Source organism: Hippocampus guttulatus, chromosome 15, assembly GCF_054856545.1.
Source record: "Hippocampus guttulatus isolate MCC_2025c chromosome 15, RoL_Hgut_1.0, whole genome shotgun sequence".
NCBI lineage: Eukaryota > Metazoa > Chordata > Actinopteri > Syngnathiformes > Syngnathidae > Hippocampus > Hippocampus guttulatus.
Genome location: NC_141275.1, coordinates 15,343,185 through 15,361,307, shown reverse-complemented (window position 1 = coordinate 15,361,307; position 18,123 = coordinate 15,343,185). Strand labels below are relative to the sequence as shown.

Below are 18,123 nucleotides of genomic sequence, written 5' to 3'. Positions count from 1 at the left end.
ATACAGCTGGGTGTCGTATGGAATAAATGCTCTAACAGCTCTTCACGTCGTTTACGAGACATGAAGTCATAAATCGTGTTCGCTGGTCACTATGGAAACGTCCACCCCGCTGCACACGAATGTAACAGCGAGCCATTTGTATTGCGTCATTGTGTAACTGCTCATGCTGTATTGCATTCGGAGAAAATGGGAAATTGGAGTTTTCCGAATTCCGACGAAGAAAAATGCATCACAACGCCCTTTTGAACTGGGAGGTCAGCGTTGCAAAATCGGGATTGGGGGGGAAGAGTTCACCGACAGACTTCGGTATGACAAAAAGGACCCCTTGGAGACACAAGAGCCATTCATGTTTCAGACGTAACCGTACAATTCACATAAAAAATATTCGGGCGTAGTTTTGATATAATAGCGGGTTCTGTAACTAATGAATACAATAGGAATTAACGTCGAAGTTAGTTTAGCAGCAAGGTGAATGCCGGATCTTTCCTCTAAAACACACCCACAAACCCTCGCGAGACTGAGGTGACGTCACCTTTCCGTCCCGGAAATCTTTTCATACTAAGTCAGCATAATGGCCGCCGACAAAATCATCCATTTATCCACATACCGCTCGCTCATCTGCGGAGCTTTTCACCGGTCACTATAGCCACACGCCCCGAAGTCTCCGTTTTCGCAGCGGTAAGAAAAAAAATCCGCCGTGGGAGATGTTTGGCCGCGGGTTGTGTCGCATCTGCTTGCCCTTAGGTATCAAATGGTTCCGCAATCGGCGGCGCCAAACTGCGTTAAGAAATTTCACGGATGAACGAAGCCATCGTATTTTCATGCCGAGAGTGCATAAGAGCTTAATATGCGCGTGTATGTGATGGAGCCACCACTCTCCTATTCGGCCGCGATGAAATGTACCTAAACCGCCGTTTAGCTGGGGTAAAAAAATCCTTTAAAGTTAGAAACACCCTTCAACGGTGAAACGTCGAAAATTCCTATGTATACACCTTTGGCCTTTTGTACTCCTAACCTGGTTTACGTTGTGGCGAACATTGTGCTTTTTGTTGTTGGTCACGGTCTTCCAAAAATGCTGTGTTGACATTTGATACGCTTGTGCAGTTCTTCTTATGGCCTGGCTGGTTGCCCCACCCACAATGCACTGCCAGAGGACTTGTGTCCCAGCTGACCTGCTGTAACCCCAGCCTCCCCATCAATCCGGTCCACGGTACATGAACACAGCTGGGTGCGATGAGCCCATCCACCTCCAGCCTTTACTTTCCATTGCAACTCTAATCACAAGTTAGTTTTAATCCTCCACACTAACTTTGTATTTGTGTGCATTCCTGCACTAAAGTGGAGTTCATTGTAATTCTCATTTTACCTCTCCTTTTCCCATAGGAACTCACTGATCTTTGCTCCTCATAGTACCGAAGCCATGTCTGGTTCAGGTGACTTACCAGGTGAGTTGGAAATAATATTCCTGGCATTGAAATTTCTGAACAATTTTGTGAAATAGCAATGGTATTTCCTCTGCAGCTCTCGAAGGGCCTGGGATGGGCGGGATGAAGCTCCCCATCGGTATGACCCGCCGGGCGCTCAGCTACGATGACAACCTGGAGGCGCCCATGTCGACACCCCCACACGACATTAACATCACCAACCTGTGGAGGCGCCCCGTCGTGCCCGAGAGGAAGTTCAACCTCTTGGCTGAGGTGGTACACAAACCCTAAACCTTCCAATGCAATGGTGTTTTTTTATTTTTTTTAATCACATAAAATTCTGCCTTTTTTTAAAAAATTTAAATAAGGTCTCCCATTCTCATCGCACTACAACTGTATTTTCATCAATTTAACAAATCTGAACGTTCTTGGGAAAACCCCATAACGAAACTTTGATTCCCCTTGAAAGGTGCTGTATTAAAATCTGTTCTTAAGAGAAATGCGTTTTAAGAATTGGTCCATTTGTTGGGCCACCAGGAGGAAGAAGGTGTCACGGCGTGTCAGTCTAACATGTTGGAGGCCGCCCCCGCCAGGTCCACAAGTGTGGTGAAGACTAAGGCTTCCTCTCTCATCCTCAACTCTCTCATCACCAGTAAGGCAACGATCGCCACACTTGAAAATATGTTTGCGCTTACATTTGAATGATATGACTCAATTATTGATCCTTTCCTCACAGAGCAGACTCATGACAGCATGTACAAGTTTGAGCAGAAAGCGGGCCTCAGCGACACTGGTTACACTCCCCATAAAGGCCTCACGGCAGAGGAGACGAGACATCTCCACCGCATGCCTGAATCCTTCCAGGTAACACACAAACACATCAATTTTCTTTTCTTGTAGTGTTATGACCAAATAGGAATTCTCATAAAGTTGAGACTGTTATAACTTTTAAGATCATAATTGTGTCGTGGGAGCCTGTACACCTCTGTGGAGGACAAAATATGTTACAGCTCTATTCTATCAGTAGTAGGACCGTTTTGTGTTTCAAGTCGCCTTATTTTTATGGCAATTTCATTGTGCTGTAGAAAATGCAGCTTCAGAGCCTGGAGGCCCGGGAGGAGCGCCAGAACTCGTCAGCCCAGTCCACGCCATCCACCACGCCGCACACCTCCCCAAAACAGCAACGCAGGTACCTCGCCACCCCCACCCCAACCATCCGTGCTAATATGTAACCGGCCCTGCTCACGTTTGATTTTTTTTTGTTTTGTTTTGTTTAGGGGCTGGTTCAATACCACCAGTTCGGACTTCAGTGTGAGCTCCTCCAACAGCAGCGTGGATCTGGTGGGAGGCGACGGAGGAGGAGGGATGCTGGAGCGCTGGGGCACGTTTGGGCCACGACCGCTCGTGCACAAGTCCACCTCCGATCTGGGCACCGATCCTTCAACACAAGGTAAACATGGCTGCGTAAACATCAGCTTTACAGACGCTGCGTCCATTCTAGTGGGAGGGAGAGTGGCACGCGACGAGCAGGTCGGTCAATTTTCCTGGCGCCCCCCCCACCACCACCTCATCATCCCTCGTCCCCCCTTGTCGACGAGTCTGATTTTCCCCACTTTTTTTCTCAACTCTCTCTCGTCCCTGTGTAAGGGCGTCGACTGCTTTGTGGGTAATCCTGCAGCTGCCGTTAGACTTTGTGAAGCAGCACGTGCCTCGTCCGACAAAGTTCCAAGCCACAGTGTAAACAACCGTCTGTTTACGAATAAATCGAGCAACACGGCTCATGAGTTTGGAAAGCAAAACAAAATGCCAACAAAAGGCTGGCTTTGAGTTAATGAGTGAAAGGACGACCTTCAGACTGCTGCCTATTTTGGATGGCTGCATATAAAACACAAACAGAGGAGGATCAGTTTCACGCAGAGAGGTGCGGAGGAGCGAGATTCGACATGCTGGCAAGACATTGAAGCCTTTTACTGCCGCATGACTTTGGGTAGGTGCACTTTCGAGGATGTCTTTGTTCATCCAACGTTTTCCAGAGGAGGCTAGAGGCTTGTCTAGAAACCTGGTGAAGCAGCATGGGGCTCGTTGCTCAACGTTCCAAGTGGCAATTGTATGTTTATAAAAGTGAGGCGCTGACCTGCTTCTCCCTGCTTTTTTTTTCTTCTTTCTTTTCTTTCTTTCTTTTTAAACCCAGCAGGCTTTGCGCTGCAGGCGTACCGTGGCGTCCACAAGCCCAGTGCCGCGGAGGTCATGAAGTCACAGGCGACCGCCCGGTTGGCCGACGTGCCCGACGCCCAGAGGGCAGCCGCCCCGCCCAAGATGGAGATCCCAACGGTGGACGGGCGGCGGCAGGGCGCTCGCCCGCACAAGCTCAAACCCCGCGACATGAACATCTTGACGCCCTCCGGCTTTTAGACGACACCGCCCGTCATGTTGCACGATTGACTGCTACTCTGACGAGGTCACGGTTTGCCTTTTCGCAGCTTTCAGTCCGCTACGTTCCATCTCAAAATGGCAGCTCCGATGTAGAGTGGAAATCCCAATTCACAGCATCATCAGTGATTGACTCAAACGATTTTTTTTTTTAGCTTTTTAAATATTCCTCACAGCACAGAGGAGTGAACCACCGTGTCATGAAACCAAAATGCAGTACAACTATTCTTCAAAACAGCGAACAAGGAGGCGTTGGTACAGCGATGCTGTCACCTCATGGTGATTTTGAGTTGCAAGTATCTGTCAAACAGTTTGATAGTCTTTTTTCAAGTGCTTAGTTAATTATAATTCAATTAATTATAAACAATACGGTAAAATAAATATGATGAAAATATAAATGATTTCAATCCTACTTTTGTGCACAGGAAATTCGCTTAGCTCCCCAATACCGAAATATATGCAGCGGGATCTATTTAAACCTGTGCAAATTGTCACTCGTGAAAAAGCGATTACCGAATAATCTTGCCATGATCCTTTCAAAATGATTGAAGAAGCCCGTCCTGTAATTGCACTTTATACCAACCATCATGATCTGCTTAATTAATCCGGAAGATGTTCATGAAGTATACTGAAGTAACAAAATTGTGGTCTCAGGACAATGCCTGACACACTTGTCCTGAAATGGTCCACTTTTCTACTTTTTTTTTCTTCCTTGCCTCTCTATTGTTTAGATGGTTTCATGACTAGTGTAGTCAGTACATAATAGAAGTACGTTAGTTTGTTTTTCAAGTTGTCAAAAGAGAAGCAACACGGCTTAATTGCAGCTGTTATTGCAATAGTTCTCATATGTGAAGCTTGTATTCTCTTTTTTTCCGTTGTAGTTGCACTTTTTTATTGTTTTAGTTATTGCACTTTTATTTTCAGTAAGTGCACCAAGTGGTGTCACTGTTACTTTGGCGTGGCGTTCCCTTCCCTTGAAAAGAAAAAAATAACAGCATCCGTGAATATGACTTTTTGTTCACGCCTAAAGGTTGGCAGAGTTCGCCACGGTCCTTACTGGGGAAAAAAAAATGTAACACTCCTTGGGAATTTTGAGAGAGAGAAAAAAAGATAACCGCTGACACCGGTTTCACCAACCGATACTGCTTGTAAAATGTACATAAAATTGTACCAAAATAAATGTTTGAAAGCAAGCAGTTCTAAAAGATATAAATGAAATGTGTTGTACTTAATTACAGCTGAACTGTACTTATCAAATGGACTGTCCTTGATTTAAAAAAAAAAAAAAAGACAGGAGGCGGTTAAGCCACTGTAACATTATGCATTATGCAGTATTGCAGACAATTTGTACTACTTTGCTGCCCCCCCCCCCCGCGCTATCTTAACTTTTCTGGCCCAGAAAAAAAATGCCCTTGCAGCCTGTATATATGCTGTATGACCCATGTGCCGTATGTTGCCCACCCCTCCTCGAAATAGACTGAAGTATGTCTCAAAATGTGTCCTTTTTGTTAGTTGTGGTTTCTAGTGTATGCACATGATTCATTTTGGCTGAATTTGAGAATAAACGTCAACATTTTCATCACCACAAAAAACATACTTTGTCTTTCCTGTGAAAATACTCTAGCGAGGTCGGTTTTGGTCATCGTGAAGGAGGTGCCCTGTGAGTTATAAAAGCACAACTCAAAAAAATTGGCTGTGTTGTGCTTTTGATCTTGGTGCCCTGATAAATTCCCAGTCGATATTGTGTCGATTAATTCAACAAAAAGCACAGATCGAGGGACTTTAATTGTAAAAGTTCATTCATGCAAATGAACACAGACTTGCAGTGCATTGTTTTGCATATAAAAGTAGGAATGGGTTCATCAGAGGTGTCAAATCCAGATCCAGAAAGTAAAAAGCCTACCACGGTTTGGCTTTCACACAGCCGACGGGTAAACGGGCCCTTGACTGCCACTGAGCACCCCTGGCGAAAGCGTTTTACTTTCTGGAACTGGAATTGACATCCTTGTCCCGCATCCACATGACTAATTCTTCATCTCTCCCTCCATCCTCAAAGACTCTTCAAGATGCGGTCCCGCCTTCCGCCTCGATCAACATTCTTATGGCTCCGTTCCCGCGTTTGGATCTTTCTGTATGTCCGGAAAATCAGCTCCATGTCCGCCTGCAGTGTGGAGTTGCGTCGGTCGGCGGCGGCCCTGGCCCGCTCCACGTCTCGGATCCTGACCTCGGCCGCGCTCTGGCTGCGCCTCTGCCACTCCAGGCGCTCGCGCAGCGCGGCCACCTGCCGCTCAAGGGTGTCGTTGCAGCGCTCCAACCTGCGGCGAGAGTGCAGCATCCACTTCTACTTGATCAAATTGTCATTTGGTCGAAAACGGCACGGAGGCCAAAAACCTTTTGTATTTTTGTACCTGTGTATCCTAGCCTGGTACTCACTCCTCTGCTGGGCAATCTTCTGTCGAAGTTCGGCCAGGAGCGACTCGGCATCATCGGGCTCGGATGCTGAAGGTTCCGGAGGACCAGATGGGAGGAACACCTCTGAGCTGCCGGTGCTGAGGGGGCTGAGGATCGAGCCGGATGTCGGCGTGTTCAGATGGCGTCCTCCGTCAAGGTCACTTTCCGTGTCACCGTTAAGGTGTTTGTCGTCTTCTGCGGCTTGACTCGAGGGGGGTCTCATCGGTTTCAAGTCAGGACCGACCCGACCCTCGGGATCGCTGCCCTGGTCCGGCTGTAAAACCTCGCAGGAGGACCACGACGAGGAGTCGTCTACGGTCTGCCACGCCTCCTCTGATTCCTCGCCGGAGTTGCCCTCACCGTTGGGGTCGAAATGTTCACCGCCGACATCCTCCATGGTCTGACTAGAAGGCGCTCTGTTCAGGTTGTCATAATCCGATGGGGTGCTGTCTTCCTGCGCCTCACTGCCGCCTCCGCCGGCCGCTTGGGGACCTTCACCTTCTGCCCCTGCGATCTGGGTGGCACTGGAACTCCACAGCTGCTCGCCTGCCAGTTCTGCGTGGTAATAAAGTACAAATGTTTTGCTACTGGATTTAAGTAGATAGTACTGTGAGTACTTTTGCCACCTCTGTCGCCTGCCTCTCCCAGACCTGTCCAGACCTCCATCCAGCTACAAACATTTGCGGGGGAGGATCCACCGTTGGTTCGGTACCGATGTAGATCTCTCGTCTTCTCCTGGCCGTGGTTCTGCAGAGGCTGACTTGAGGAAGGTAGCGGGTAGAAGCAGTTTTCCGGATGCGACGAGGTGTAGCGATGGCCAAGGAAAGTCTTGTTGTCTGAGGTTACCTCTGACGTGACTGCAGCTGAGGGGATAAAGCTGCAGGAAGAAGTCAAATAGGTACTGTATCTACACTGACTTCTCACTCTGTCAAAATGGATGCGTTATTTCTTTCAAACGCTGCCGATAATACTCTAATGATAATGATGCGATGTTAACAGAGCCGTCAATGATCCTTCAGTGTCTATTCTAAATCCACTGGATTTTAAGTGTGAATAATTTTGCCCCCTGTGGGTTAAAAGGGTCTTCATGCAAGATTTAGAGATGGTTGGCAGCGTGATTTCACAGTCAGAAATCCAGAATGTACCCGGTAGCGTGTCCCGGCTCTCTGCACCGCTCTGCAATAAGCGGTAGCGACATCTGGCGAAGGCAGGGCGGCTGGTGCAGATGCGGTCGTCTGAGAGCACCGGGCGAAGCGTGAAACCCTCTGGCACTATGCGCAGGAACTCTGGGAAACAGGGACTGGTGCTCTCTGATCAGCTCCAACATCAGCCCCTGAACTTGCGCTGCACCTGGAACACAATCCTTCCAAGGTCTTCCTGACGCTAAGACCGAACCGCCGAAGCCTTGCGAGTTGGCGTTTACCTCCCATGATGCTTTCCGGGTCCTCTGCTTTGGCCCGAAGAATGTTTGGTCCAAAGACTGTGGCTAAATTCTGGCAGCTCATCCTGTTCCCTTTTGAGTGACTCTGTACCTCGTTGAGAAATCTGTCCACAAAGCGAAGACTTACAACAGTGGCACCTTGACTGAGCACTGATTTAACTCATATTCGGTAGTTATTCTGTAGGTCTTACTGGCATATAAACTTAAGAAGGTTGAAATTGGCCACTGGTAGCTCCTGAAGAAGATTCCTCAACTCCCCCAAGCCCTGTCATTGCAAAAAAGGGGGGTTAAAGTGTACTTTTCAAAAGTCCAATTTCTCACTCTTTTCCTTTTTTTTTTTTTTTTTTTTTGACTGGCACCTCACCTGCGTGCGGTCGCTAGAAATGTTTTGGCCACTGAGCAGGAAGTCCTGGTAGTGACTGAAAGGAATCAAAGGCTCCGGCAGCTGTCGCAAGTAGAGCTTCAGCAGCGACGCCACCGTGTGGACGTCTGTATTACTGCAAACACATCAAGCTCAGTTGAAACTTCCTGATTGAAATGACCGACCGCACCACAAACCCCAAAATGTTGGAGGCGGACCTGCCAAAGGAGGGCCTTTCGCCTGCGTCAAAGGCCTCCTGCAACTCCCTCACCAAGCTCGCCCGTCCCGGCTGACGAAACAAGCCCACCTCCTGGAGGCCCCGCTCTCGTATGAAGGCCACACACTGCTCCACCACTAAGGGAACCGAGCGTACGCCGTAACGACGCTCGTACAGCACCGTCTCCTCCAGACGCTGACCGAACACACCTAAGCCGGAGTCACAAATAAGTCGCAGTGGTAGACAGGGTGAGATACGTAACGCCAAACTGCGGTGATGCCGTGCTCAACACCTCACTGTGGCTTCTCTTTAGTACGTCAGATCATTCTTCGGCTCTTTTACTTTCTCACTATGCAATCCCAAATAGAAAAGGCCAATAAAAGTCGCTCAGCAATGGGTGAAGCACATTCCGTCCAAGTTCCGGGAAGAAAACCAAGTATCCCAAAAAGGCTCATTTTGTTTACCTGTGAAGGGAATCCAGACTCCAGACTTGTTGAGGCTTTTCAGCCACTCGTCCCCCTGGCCGGCGCTGTTGGACAGGAAGAAATACGAGCCCGGGCTGGCCAACACGTCTCTGTTCCCTGCGCACACCAACCCAAACGTGCTTTTTATGGTTCTGACGTCCCATCCCAAAGCGTCACGAGGATGTGAGATCTTTTTTTTTTTTCTTCTCAATACGAGCCAAGTTCAGCTGTAGAGCAGAGGCGACTTAATGAGCCAAAGAGGAAATTGGATTACGTTGAGGAAAGATAAGATCACAGGAGGACGAGTCTCCAACCATCTCAATTACCGTCAAGACGGTGTTCGCCGACTTCCACTCGACCTTTTACTGTGCATGGAACCAAAATTATATTGAAATGACAACATAGTTATTCTATTTGTTAAGAGTCACAAGGGGTCAAACATTCCACACACGTGCAGCACGTCTCGTTCCTGTCGTGTTTCACTCTTCCCCCGCCTCCCTTTCAAAGTCAAATTGAGAACTTTCAAATCCCCGAGTCATCATTTCATCTCAAGGACGCACGTCGTCAGTCGTTCACGCGATCTGCTGGGATTAATGTGATGTGTTGTGTGGATGTCACCTTTGAGGCCTGTTCTGTCACGTTTCCAGGACTTGAAGCAGCTGAGTCCCATGCTGCAACACTCCCGCGCGCTCTCTTGCTCGCCGGTTGCCGCAGTAACAGTAATTCTAGACGCTCAAGTGCAGACAATAGAAAGTTGAGCCCTTTTTAAAGTGAAGTTGCTCGAAAGTGCGCCTCCTCCGGCTGGATGCGCTCCTCTTCCTGGTGGAACATGAAGAGATTCCAATCTGGGCTGTTATGGTGGTTCATGTCGCTGACTTCTTCAGCTAGCCACGGGATCAGTTCCCTCTCGACGCGTCCGGGGATTGATTGACTGGCAACCGGTCTTGTGGTCCACTAAGCGGAATAGACTTCAACCCCTACCCTGACCATCGCCCAATAACAACTGGAGAGATGGGTGATTCTGGAAAAGATGGAATGGTTCACGTTGCTGACCCGCATTGGATCACTTCCGACTCAATGTGTCCTGGTGACCGGTTCAGGGTGTGGTGACCACATCTGACCGGTCCAAGCTGTAGTCTGCATAGAAGATAAACTGAGGGCCCACCACCTGGCCAGTGCAAGGGATGGTGACCCTGGAAAAGATGAAATATTTCACATGGACCTTCCTTCACCACTTTGGTGCCCGCTGTGCTTGGCTCATTTGTGACCAGTCTCGGGTACCATCTGGGCTACCGCTGAACAGGAGAAGCCAAGCAGACATTGGAGAATTGGGCGGTCTTGGAAAAAGAGCCCACGGAGATGACGGGAAATTCTAGAATGTACTCAAACCTACGATCTTGGCTCCTTTTGCGGAGGATGCAGGAGAATATTCCGCTGTGGAACTCATCGGGCTTAGCATGGAAAGTAGAGAGCCCAAAGGCGGGTTAGGTGGCATAGAAAATACACGGACAAATTGAATACTCCGTTTTAGAAGATATCAAACCTCTAGTTTTGGTCCCCTGTGGATCTTTCAACTTTTCCATGTTCTTCTTCGGATGATCCTGGTACTTCTACGCTTGTGAAAAACCTCTCTAGCTCCTCCAGTTAAAGGGTAAATCCCACGGCAGACAAAACACGGTTTGAAGTGAATGTGTAAGCCCGTTTCTTGGACTTCAAGCGGAATAAACCACAAAAGTCGCATTATTCTGTCCGTCTTGGAAGCTGTCGCACATTTTTCTTTCTTGCGCCCTCGTGAAAAACAGATTCTCAAGGAACCCCCTCTTAATGTTCCCTCACTCTGACTGGATGTCCTGTTCCATCCTTGAACACCTGCCGCTCCGTTTCCCTTGCCTTCATCCCACCCACCCCCACTTTTTCTTCCTTCCTTGCCCGGCTTCTCCCTCTCTTTGTCCAGCTTGTCCTTCCACTCTCCTCCCTCTCTCTTTCTCTCGCTCTCTCTTCCCATTTCCCAGCACTATGTGTGGCCCCGTGTTGTCCCCCTCCCCATTTACCTCATCAATAACCGTGGCGCTGCGTGTGTGTGTGCCAGTGCATTAGGAAAATTGGTTCTCTGCGACGCAGCGCTCTCCTTTACTCCAGTAATCACAGCAGAGAGAGAAAGATAGAGAGAGGGAGATGATATGGCTCCGACTCTGCTGCTGAGATATCATCTGCAGCACTACACACACACACACACACACACACTGTGTCACCATGATTCACGTTAAAGCGAGACAGACTGGTTGTCCCTGTCAACTTTTGAACTCGCTGTAAAAAGCCCCCTCTCTCTCAACTTCAGATCAATATATTTTATTCCGTCTGAGTGATGTTCCAACTACCTCCACTACCAAAATGTGTGGCTACTCTAATAATTGGCAACCTGATAAAAACTCCCCGGAGACCCATTTTGACTCTACGTATTGGAAAGGCCGCCATTGAGGCACTCTTTCGACCATTTCTTTTCTATAGGCCTAACCCAGCTCACTTTTTGTGAGAGAAGCGGGGTACACCCTCAACTGGTTGCCAGTCAATTCTAATAATAATAATAATAGATTTGATTTATAAGCGCCTTTCAAGACACCCAAGGACACTTTACAATAACAAAAAACACAAAACAATACGGGTTGAGCAGCGGCAGCCAAAACGCACCAGCGTTCACTCAACCCGAAAGTCAGAAAGAAACAAGGGAGGGAGAGGGGGAGAAAAAAAAACCCACGCTCGAACTACCCTCATTTGAGGATAATTTGAGTGAGGCAAAAAACTCCTGCACAAGCATATGACAGTTACAACAGGTCACAAGACATAAACAATGAAGAAGGTGAAACAAGGGAATGTATGAGGGAGGGGGTGATGGTGGGGGACTAGCTTCCGTGCGTACTTTCATCAGGGGAAGGTCGAGATAGCAGATGTAATCCATACATTGACAGAGAAGAGGTAAAGTGGGAGTGATTTCCTGTACCACAAGTCTGAGAGGCAACTACTAGACGCTAGAACAAAAGCCCAGTGGTTCTTGATAGGAGCTCTGAGGGACACAATCATTCCAAGTTCAAAAAGATGCAAATTTTTTTCACCCCCATAACTATCAAAAGTCAAGTGCCAAGGCAAGTGCAATGTACATGTGAAAATTGTACACTGGACGAGGACTTACAGGCAGCTCTCGATGATCGTCGTTGACTTCCAGAGCAGGCCAATTGATATTAACGGCTGACTGTATATCGACCTGATCGATGGTTTCCCCCCAGCCCCCATTTTCTAATCCCAGCCGAGAGCTTTAAACAGCTGTCCGTCGATCCGAGCGGCCCTGACGAGTGCCATGACGACCACATAACTCTGCGTGCGCCTGAGTAACAAGCTTTTCAATGAATGAAATACTGAAGCACCTCGTCTCACTAATTTAATGAATGAATCGTGCGCGGGAAAACGTGTGATGCAAACGGTATGTTTTTAATTCTACTTTGGGAGTCAATTAAGGAAGATGACTAATTTTTATTATTTTTTTAAATCATAATTTGTATTTTTTCTCAGTGACTTGAGTTTTGTCACTGCCAAAAGACAAATGGCAATAAGCAGTAACTGTTACTATCGTTTTGATAACATCGCATTTCAAATGAAAAACACGCCTATGAACTACCTATTCTTTAAAAGAAGAGTAGAGACCATTTTAGTGTGTATTGCGACCTTATCACTTTATTGCAATGTTGCTGATAAAAGCCAGGTTATTTTTGTGTTTTTTTTTTTTTTTGTCGAAAAATGACACACAAGCACAGGACCTAATGACCACAGCAAACATTTGATCGAAAAAAAAAATTGTATGTCAGTGTTACCAAATTCCTCATTTCATCCATTCATTGTCACTTAGATGAACATGTTACGGGACTCACTTCATGTCCTGAAGGTGGGATTTCACGTGAACTTGTTCTCTCAGCATCTTACGCAACCGTCATCATTTCCACGTCTAATAACAAACGGTTCACTCCCACCAACGGTGGGTCATGGCAGGAACGTGAGGCAGCTGCTGGAAATTGTTCCGCTGTCTGGCCGGCGGTGGGATTGCATGGAACCTATGGTGTCATGTTAATTTTAGCGTGCCTTTTTAAATTAGGTGCTGTTGCTCTGCTCGCTTGCCACTAAGGCTAAAGATAGGTGTTGACTTACGTCAATTAAGACACAGGAACCTTGCCCAGTTTGTTTTTGTGCAACATACTGATTAGTAGCTATTCACGTAGTTGTTATTGAACAAACTGTTGCTACTGTAGCAATCATTTTTGTTTAATAAGAGTGGACATAGAATTGAACCCAGAGGAACACCACCTCACCTTATTTAGTCTCTTTTCAACTTTGTTTTAAGGTACATTATGTTTGCTTCAGTTTAAAGTTGTGAACCCACCAGAAAGTTAACGATTACGACATTTTCAACCTTGCCTGTATACTGATAGCATGACTCGTCAACTTTGTACAAATGTGAATCTGCATTCTTTTCGGTGATTGCCGTTAAATGAGCGATACCTCTTGACATTTTGGGGGTCAAACAACACCACGCGAGCCGTAACGCCTCATCAAATGCCGTGTACCTTTACATCACAAAACCATTATCTGCTAGTAAAATTAGAAAGGACACGGGTTTTATTTTTTTGTTTGAAACAAGAGCCTTGTGCTGGGTCGGGCGCCGCGGCGGTGTTTCCGCGCCGTCACCCACCACCAGCCACCTTACGACCCGTGTCTCGTTTCACTGCAGCTGGCTGTGACTTTTACCACTGCTGAGGTGCTTCGAGGGAATGCCCCTACGTCTTGCGTTTTTGAGGAACATCATGTTTTATTGCACCGGTCACGTTAATTCCATAGCTCCTTTTTTGGCAGGCCACATAGCAGTCAACACTCACGTTGCACCTTGTGGGAAGAAGAGGAGGGAGAAGACAGAGGAGTCAGAATAAAGCAGCAGGAAAGTCCCAAGAGCCACCAGCCAGAGGAGAACAGCACACACAACGTAGCAGCCTTCATTCATCGTTTGTCTTATTAAGGTGAGAGCAAAAAAATATTTTGGCGCAATGACAGCTGAAAACTGACTTTCTGATTCAACTGTTTTTCATACCCATCCAGCTGTCAAGTCTTGCTAAGGCAGCACCATGGGCAGGAAAGACCAGGACTGTGGTTTGCGGTTAGGTATTTTCACATAAATCTTGTCCAACTCGTGACTTTTGCGTACCTATTTTACCAATTGATTATTTTGCCGGTTAATCCATGGCTTGTTTTCTTAGGCCGCAATGAAGTCAAAAGAGATTCCCTACAAGATCAGATAAAGAACAGCAGCCGTGGCAACCAAACAGGTGGCAACTCCGTAAGTAATATTCTTGTGAAAGATGCATTCTGTGGTACTGAGAGAAACGTGACAGGCTGTGATTGCCATGGATAGTCGGCCAGGTTTTTAAACTTTAAAAGATTTACAACGGCAGTCATGGTCCAGATGGGAAAGTAAAAAGCGGGTGAATGCAACAATAAGTGGCAGTGTGTAATTGGGTGTAATCAAATTTGGAAGCGGGCCAGATGTTGAAGGCGCGCAACTCTAAATAGGGGTTTGCTTGTACTGTGTACTGTGTTAAAAAAAAAAAAAAGGCCTAAAAAGCCAGGATATACTGGGGGCACCAAAGATGAACTGTAATAAATCGGCGTTCCCTGTAGAAGCAACTGAAAAGTTACTTTTCCATTTTATGTTGTCGCACACTGTCTTCTTCGCCCCAGCTCGAGCCCACTCGCCTTAGCGATGACGACGTGGTTCAGAGGAGTCAGGCCGGCGGCAGCAGCAACTACGACGAAGAGGAAGGTCACCTGATCTACTACGCCGGCCTCGTGCTGAAGAAACGGTGTATGTGGCTTTCTGTCCTTTCTGTACCTCAAAGTCGGTCCATTAATAAATGTCTACCTGTCCCCATCCCAGATGAGGTGGTGTCCACGCTGGGTGTAGGGGCTTTTGCAAAGGTGGTCGAGTGTATTGACCAAGACAAGTAAGCTAGATTTTGATCTGTAAATTGAGTTTCATCTGCTGTAAAAATGAGTTCGACTCCAACATGTGGATTGTTCCTCACGCTAAATGTGGTTCATCCAGCAGCTAATCGGCTTCTTGTGGCATCAGCAATGTGTTTACATGTTCATATTTCAGACACAGGCGTGTGGCAGTGAAGATTATTCGCAACATCAAAAGCTTCCGTCAAGCGGCCAAGTGTGAGATCGCCGTCTTGGAAGAGATCAACACCTTGGACGATGACAGCAGTTTGTGAGTGATACGCGGGTTTCCTCGAGTGATACATCACAGAATGTATTTGATGGATCAGCGCAATGCATTTGTATTTAATCGTAAAGAATGGCTTGATTTTTAACGCCAATTTAGGTAATACAATACCTGACTTAGTCCAGTTTATTTTCATTTTCTTAAATGGAGTGGTTATGTAATATTACATTGACTTACATGAATATCACCACCCCCTTAAAATAATGGCCAAAGTTATAGTTTGACCACAAAAAAAAAATCATCTCTCCAGGATGCTGGCTACCTTTGCTAAAATCAGTGAATTTTAACCCTGAAATTAAATTATTCATAAATCTTATCCGTAACTGGTCAGGGTTCTTTGTGTTTTCTGGAGAAAAAAAACATGGAGGTGATGATATGAAATACAGTATCTTTTTAGGAATCAAATCTCTAACAAAGACAGACAAAAAAACAAGGCCTCTAGAAAGGAGCTCTGAGGAACACCACAACTTCAGGAACAAAGTAAAATCCTACATTTACTGAATCCATGGATCACCGTGTCAATAATAATCACCTAAAACTACTCCCAACAGACAACCTTTTGACTTCTTTTTTAACAATGTGGCCATCACCGTTTAGCTAGCTGACCTTTATTTGTTTCAATGTTAAGTCTTTGGTATAATGATGTTACTTGGAGAGCAAAGTGTTTTTTAGGTGGTGCTCTGGTCTGAGTTCTGTCTTCTTCGCAGTGCCTGTGTGCGAATGTTGGACTGGTTTGAGCACCAAGGCCACATGTGTCTGGTCTTTGAGCGCCTGGGACTCAGTACCTACGAGGTCCTCAAGCAAAACCAATTTCTGCCATTCAGCGTGGAGCAGATCCGACATATGGCCTTCCAGATTTTTCGAGCCGTCAGCTGTGAGTCAAGTGTGTTGAAACAAGCTTGAGTATCAAAACCTTCTATTCTGTGTTCATCCTGAAAGTTCAGTTGACTTTCTTTTGTCTTTTTCCAGTCCTACATCGCAATAAGCTGACCCACACCGATCTGAAACCGGAAAACATCCTGTTTGTCTGCTCTGACTATGACATGGTGTACAACGACCAGATGGTAAAAGCTTCCCCATAGTTACCCTCAAACGCTGAAATAAAACCTGAAGTGAAAATGTTTGTGTGCGTCAGAAACTCGACGAGAGGAAGACGAGGAGCCTGGATGTAAAGGTGGTGGACTTCGGCTCCGCCATTTTTGACCATGAGCATCACGAATCCTTGGTCTCAACGCGCCACTATCGAGCTCCGGAAATCATACTTGGTATTAACATGGGGAAAAAATGAGCCCATATGTGCAGTGGTGCCTTGAGATAAAACTTTATTTGTTTCATGGCCACAAAAAAAGTCAAATCATCTTTCTCAATTAAAATGAATGGAAATGCCTTTCATCAGTTCCACCCCCACATTTTTTAAAATGTAATCTTTTTTTTTTTTTTTAATAACAAGAATAGCCCTCGATAGTGACCTAATTAAATAGAAAGCAAAAAATTAACAATTTTTGCATCATGATTTCATGCTTAAATTCAGTGGATGTTGTGCTGCTCCTTCTAATATTGGTCATATTTTAAACTTGTGTGGTCAGATCTAGGCTGGAATCAGTCTTGTGATGTTTGGAGTTTGGCCTGCGTTCTCATGGAGTACTACCTTGGCCAGACTCTATTCCCGGTATGTACACACACCCGTCTGCTGGGCGAAGTGAGAACATGTGGTCACGAGGCACAGTACGGCATGCTCACACCACCGCTGCCCAAAAAATCCAAAGTCCTTTTTCTTCCTGTGTGTCCCTCCAGACTCATGACAGCAAGGAACATCTGGCCATGATGGAGAAGATCCTGGGACCCATCCCGCAGCACATGCTGAAACAAACCAGGTCCCACAGAACACTGGCGCATGATCTTGTCTAAATTACGCTCCTCAACATAGTTCCACAATGCCACAAGATGGTTCCAAATAAGTAAATCTGCGACTATGCGGACGAAAACCGTATAACATATTTGACGTGTTTGTAAGTAACTTGCCTGACGCCCCCAATGTGTCCCACCAGGACGGGACCCCAAGCGTCAGTGTCGTGAAAGAATTCACGTGGTGTTTTTTTTCTTAGGTCCACCTCCTGTATTGAACCCCTGTTATTAATCATTGTGTTTAGAAAGCAGCACTACGTCCTCAATGGCCGACTGGACCGGGACGAGCTCAGCTCCTCGGGCAAATATGTCCGGAAACATTGCAAGCCTCTCAAGGTACGCCGGACACAGGGAGTCAAGCAGGAAGTCCGGCAGGTAGTGATGTAGTTCTGCTCGGTTTTGGCAGAGCTTGCCGAGGCGCAGCGAGGACGAACGGCAGCTGTTGGACCTTCTGGCCTGCATGCTGGAGTTTGACGTGACTCGACGCATCACCCTGGAGGAGGCACTGTGGCACCCGTTTTTCGAACCGGCCAGAATGGAGAAACAACGGCGAAGCTAACACACACACACACACACTTACATTACAGCCAACCCTCAATAGTTGGTTAAGGGACCAAGAGCAGTCACAAATAATAATGCCCCTCCCCCCGTATGTCATCGTATTTATTTAAGAAATTTGTACTGGCCCGGACGAGCAGGCGTTGGTGAACTTAAGGGGGCCCGGCGCAGTCACGTAATGGCCTCGGGTCACCGGGCTTCTTTTGCTGTTGAATCCTGCAGTAGAGCCATATGGTAACCATCAAAAGAAAATAAATACGTCATAGGTTTGCAAAGTTTTCATTATGCCCTACAAAAAAAAAAAAAATGTGAGTAGGTGAGTTTACAGTCATCCAACTCGATGAGGGTTGACTGTAGATAGAAATACATTCTACCTCAACCTGCTGCTTTATGGGTTTGACGATGGAGAGCAATTCTTATTACCAAGTGGCATTAACATGCTTTTCTGTTTATTACAATTTGTGAATAAATATGTGCCATTTTGGTTGGTTTTATCTCGGCGTCCTAGATACTCCCCCCCCCCCCCCCTCCCGTGTTTACATGACCTCTC

General features: G+C 46.7%; 3 protein-coding genes across 8 annotated transcripts; 2 read left to right on the top strand and 1 right to left on the bottom strand.

Annotated features, from left to right (window-relative positions):
- The first annotated feature begins 510 nt into the window (after window positions 1–510).
- On the top strand, window positions 511–5,443 carry LOC147194163 (putative monooxygenase p33MONOX). 3 transcript variants are annotated; one of them, XM_086130277.1, is made up of 9 exons: window positions 511–678; window positions 1,105–1,210; window positions 1,384–1,445; window positions 1,522–1,697; window positions 1,962–2,076; window positions 2,161–2,288; window positions 2,510–2,613; window positions 2,702–2,874; window positions 3,616–5,443. In XM_086130277.1, exons 3-9 carry the CDS (start codon window positions 1,421–1,423, stop codon window positions 3,834–3,836), a joined length of 942 nt encoding a protein of 313 aa, XP_085986403.1. In that variant the 5' UTR covers window positions 511–678; window positions 1,105–1,210; window positions 1,384–1,420; the 3' UTR covers window positions 3,837–5,443. The 3 variants fall into 3 exon arrangements, with proteins under 3 accessions (XP_085986403.1, XP_085986402.1, XP_085986404.1); XM_086130276.1 differs by having other exon boundaries at window positions 1,105–1,284; XM_086130278.1 differs by having other exon boundaries at window positions 1,105–1,284; window positions 3,619–3,836.
- Window positions 5,444–5,621: 178 nt separating this feature from the next.
- LOC147194162 (rho GTPase-activating protein 24-like) lies at window positions 5,622–10,661 on the bottom strand. The gene is made up of 10 exons (XM_086130279.1): window positions 9,407–10,661; window positions 8,789–8,905; window positions 8,326–8,533; window positions 8,111–8,243; window positions 7,938–8,011; window positions 7,729–7,850; window positions 7,451–7,655; window positions 6,932–7,182; window positions 6,263–6,860; window positions 5,622–6,169 (listed from the first exon to the last, which is right to left on the bottom strand). Exons 1-10 carry the CDS (start codon window positions 9,456–9,458, stop codon window positions 5,905–5,907), a joined length of 2,025 nt encoding a protein of 674 aa, XP_085986405.1. The 5' UTR covers window positions 9,459–10,661; the 3' UTR covers window positions 5,622–5,904.
- Window positions 6,945–18,067, top strand: LOC147194161 (dual specificity protein kinase CLK4-like). 4 transcript variants are annotated; one of them, XM_086130273.1, is made up of 15 exons: window positions 6,945–7,075; window positions 7,169–7,203; window positions 13,685–13,845; window positions 13,925–13,987; window positions 14,083–14,162; window positions 14,564–14,687; window positions 14,760–14,826; window positions 14,982–15,095; window positions 15,818–15,993; window positions 16,080–16,174; window positions 16,246–16,375; window positions 16,697–16,779; window positions 16,905–16,984; window positions 17,261–17,351; window positions 17,422–18,067. In XM_086130273.1, the coding sequence occupies exons 4-15, from the start codon at window positions 13,951–13,953 to the stop codon at window positions 17,572–17,574; spliced, it is 1,230 nt and encodes a 409-aa protein (XP_085986399.1). In that variant the 5' UTR covers window positions 6,945–7,075; window positions 7,169–7,203; window positions 13,685–13,845; window positions 13,925–13,950; the 3' UTR covers window positions 17,575–18,067. The 4 variants fall into 4 exon arrangements, with proteins under 4 accessions (XP_085986399.1, XP_085986400.1, XP_085986398.1 ...); XM_086130274.1 differs by having other exon boundaries at window positions 7,054–7,203; window positions 15,818–15,984; XM_086130272.1 differs by having other exon boundaries at window positions 7,054–7,203.
- The last annotated feature ends 56 nt before the right edge of the window (window positions 18,068–18,123 follow it).

Excerpts from the sequence above, each read along its gene's own strand:
- LOC147194163 (XM_086130277.1), top strand. The coding sequence starts at position 1,421 with ATGTCTGGTTCAGGTGACTTACCAG. Across the intron at positions 1,446-1,521 it reads TGGTTCAGGTGACTTACCAG|CTCTCGAAGGGCCTGGGATG; the intron begins GTGAGTTGGAAA and ends TTTCCTCTGCAG. Across the intron at positions 2,875-3,615 it reads CACCGATCCTTCAACACAAG|CAGGCTTTGCGCTGCAGGCG; the intron begins GTAAACATGGCT and ends TTTTAAACCCAG.
- LOC147194162 (XM_086130279.1), bottom strand. The coding sequence starts at position 9,458 with ATGGGACTCAGCTGCTTCAAGTCCTGGAAACGTGACAGAACAGGCCTC. Across the intron at positions 8,244-8,325 it reads GAAAGGCCCTCCTTTGGCAG|TAATACAGACGTCCACACGG; the intron begins GTCCGCCTCCAA and ends ATGTGTTTGCAG. Across the intron at positions 6,861-6,931 it reads GGGAGAGGCAGGCGACAGAG|AACTGGCAGGCGAGCAGCTG; the intron begins GTGGCAAAAGTA and ends ATTACCACGCAG.
- LOC147194161 (XM_086130273.1), top strand. The coding sequence starts at position 13,951 with ATGGGCAGGAAAGACCAGGACTGTGGTTTGCGGTTAG. Across the intron at positions 15,096-15,817 it reads TTGGACGATGACAGCAGTTT|TGCCTGTGTGCGAATGTTGG; the intron begins GTGAGTGATACG and ends TCTTCTTCGCAG. Across the intron at positions 15,994-16,079 it reads AGCCGTCAGCTGTGAGTCAA|TCCTACATCGCAATAAGCTG; the intron begins GTGTGTTGAAAC and ends GTCTTTTTCCAG.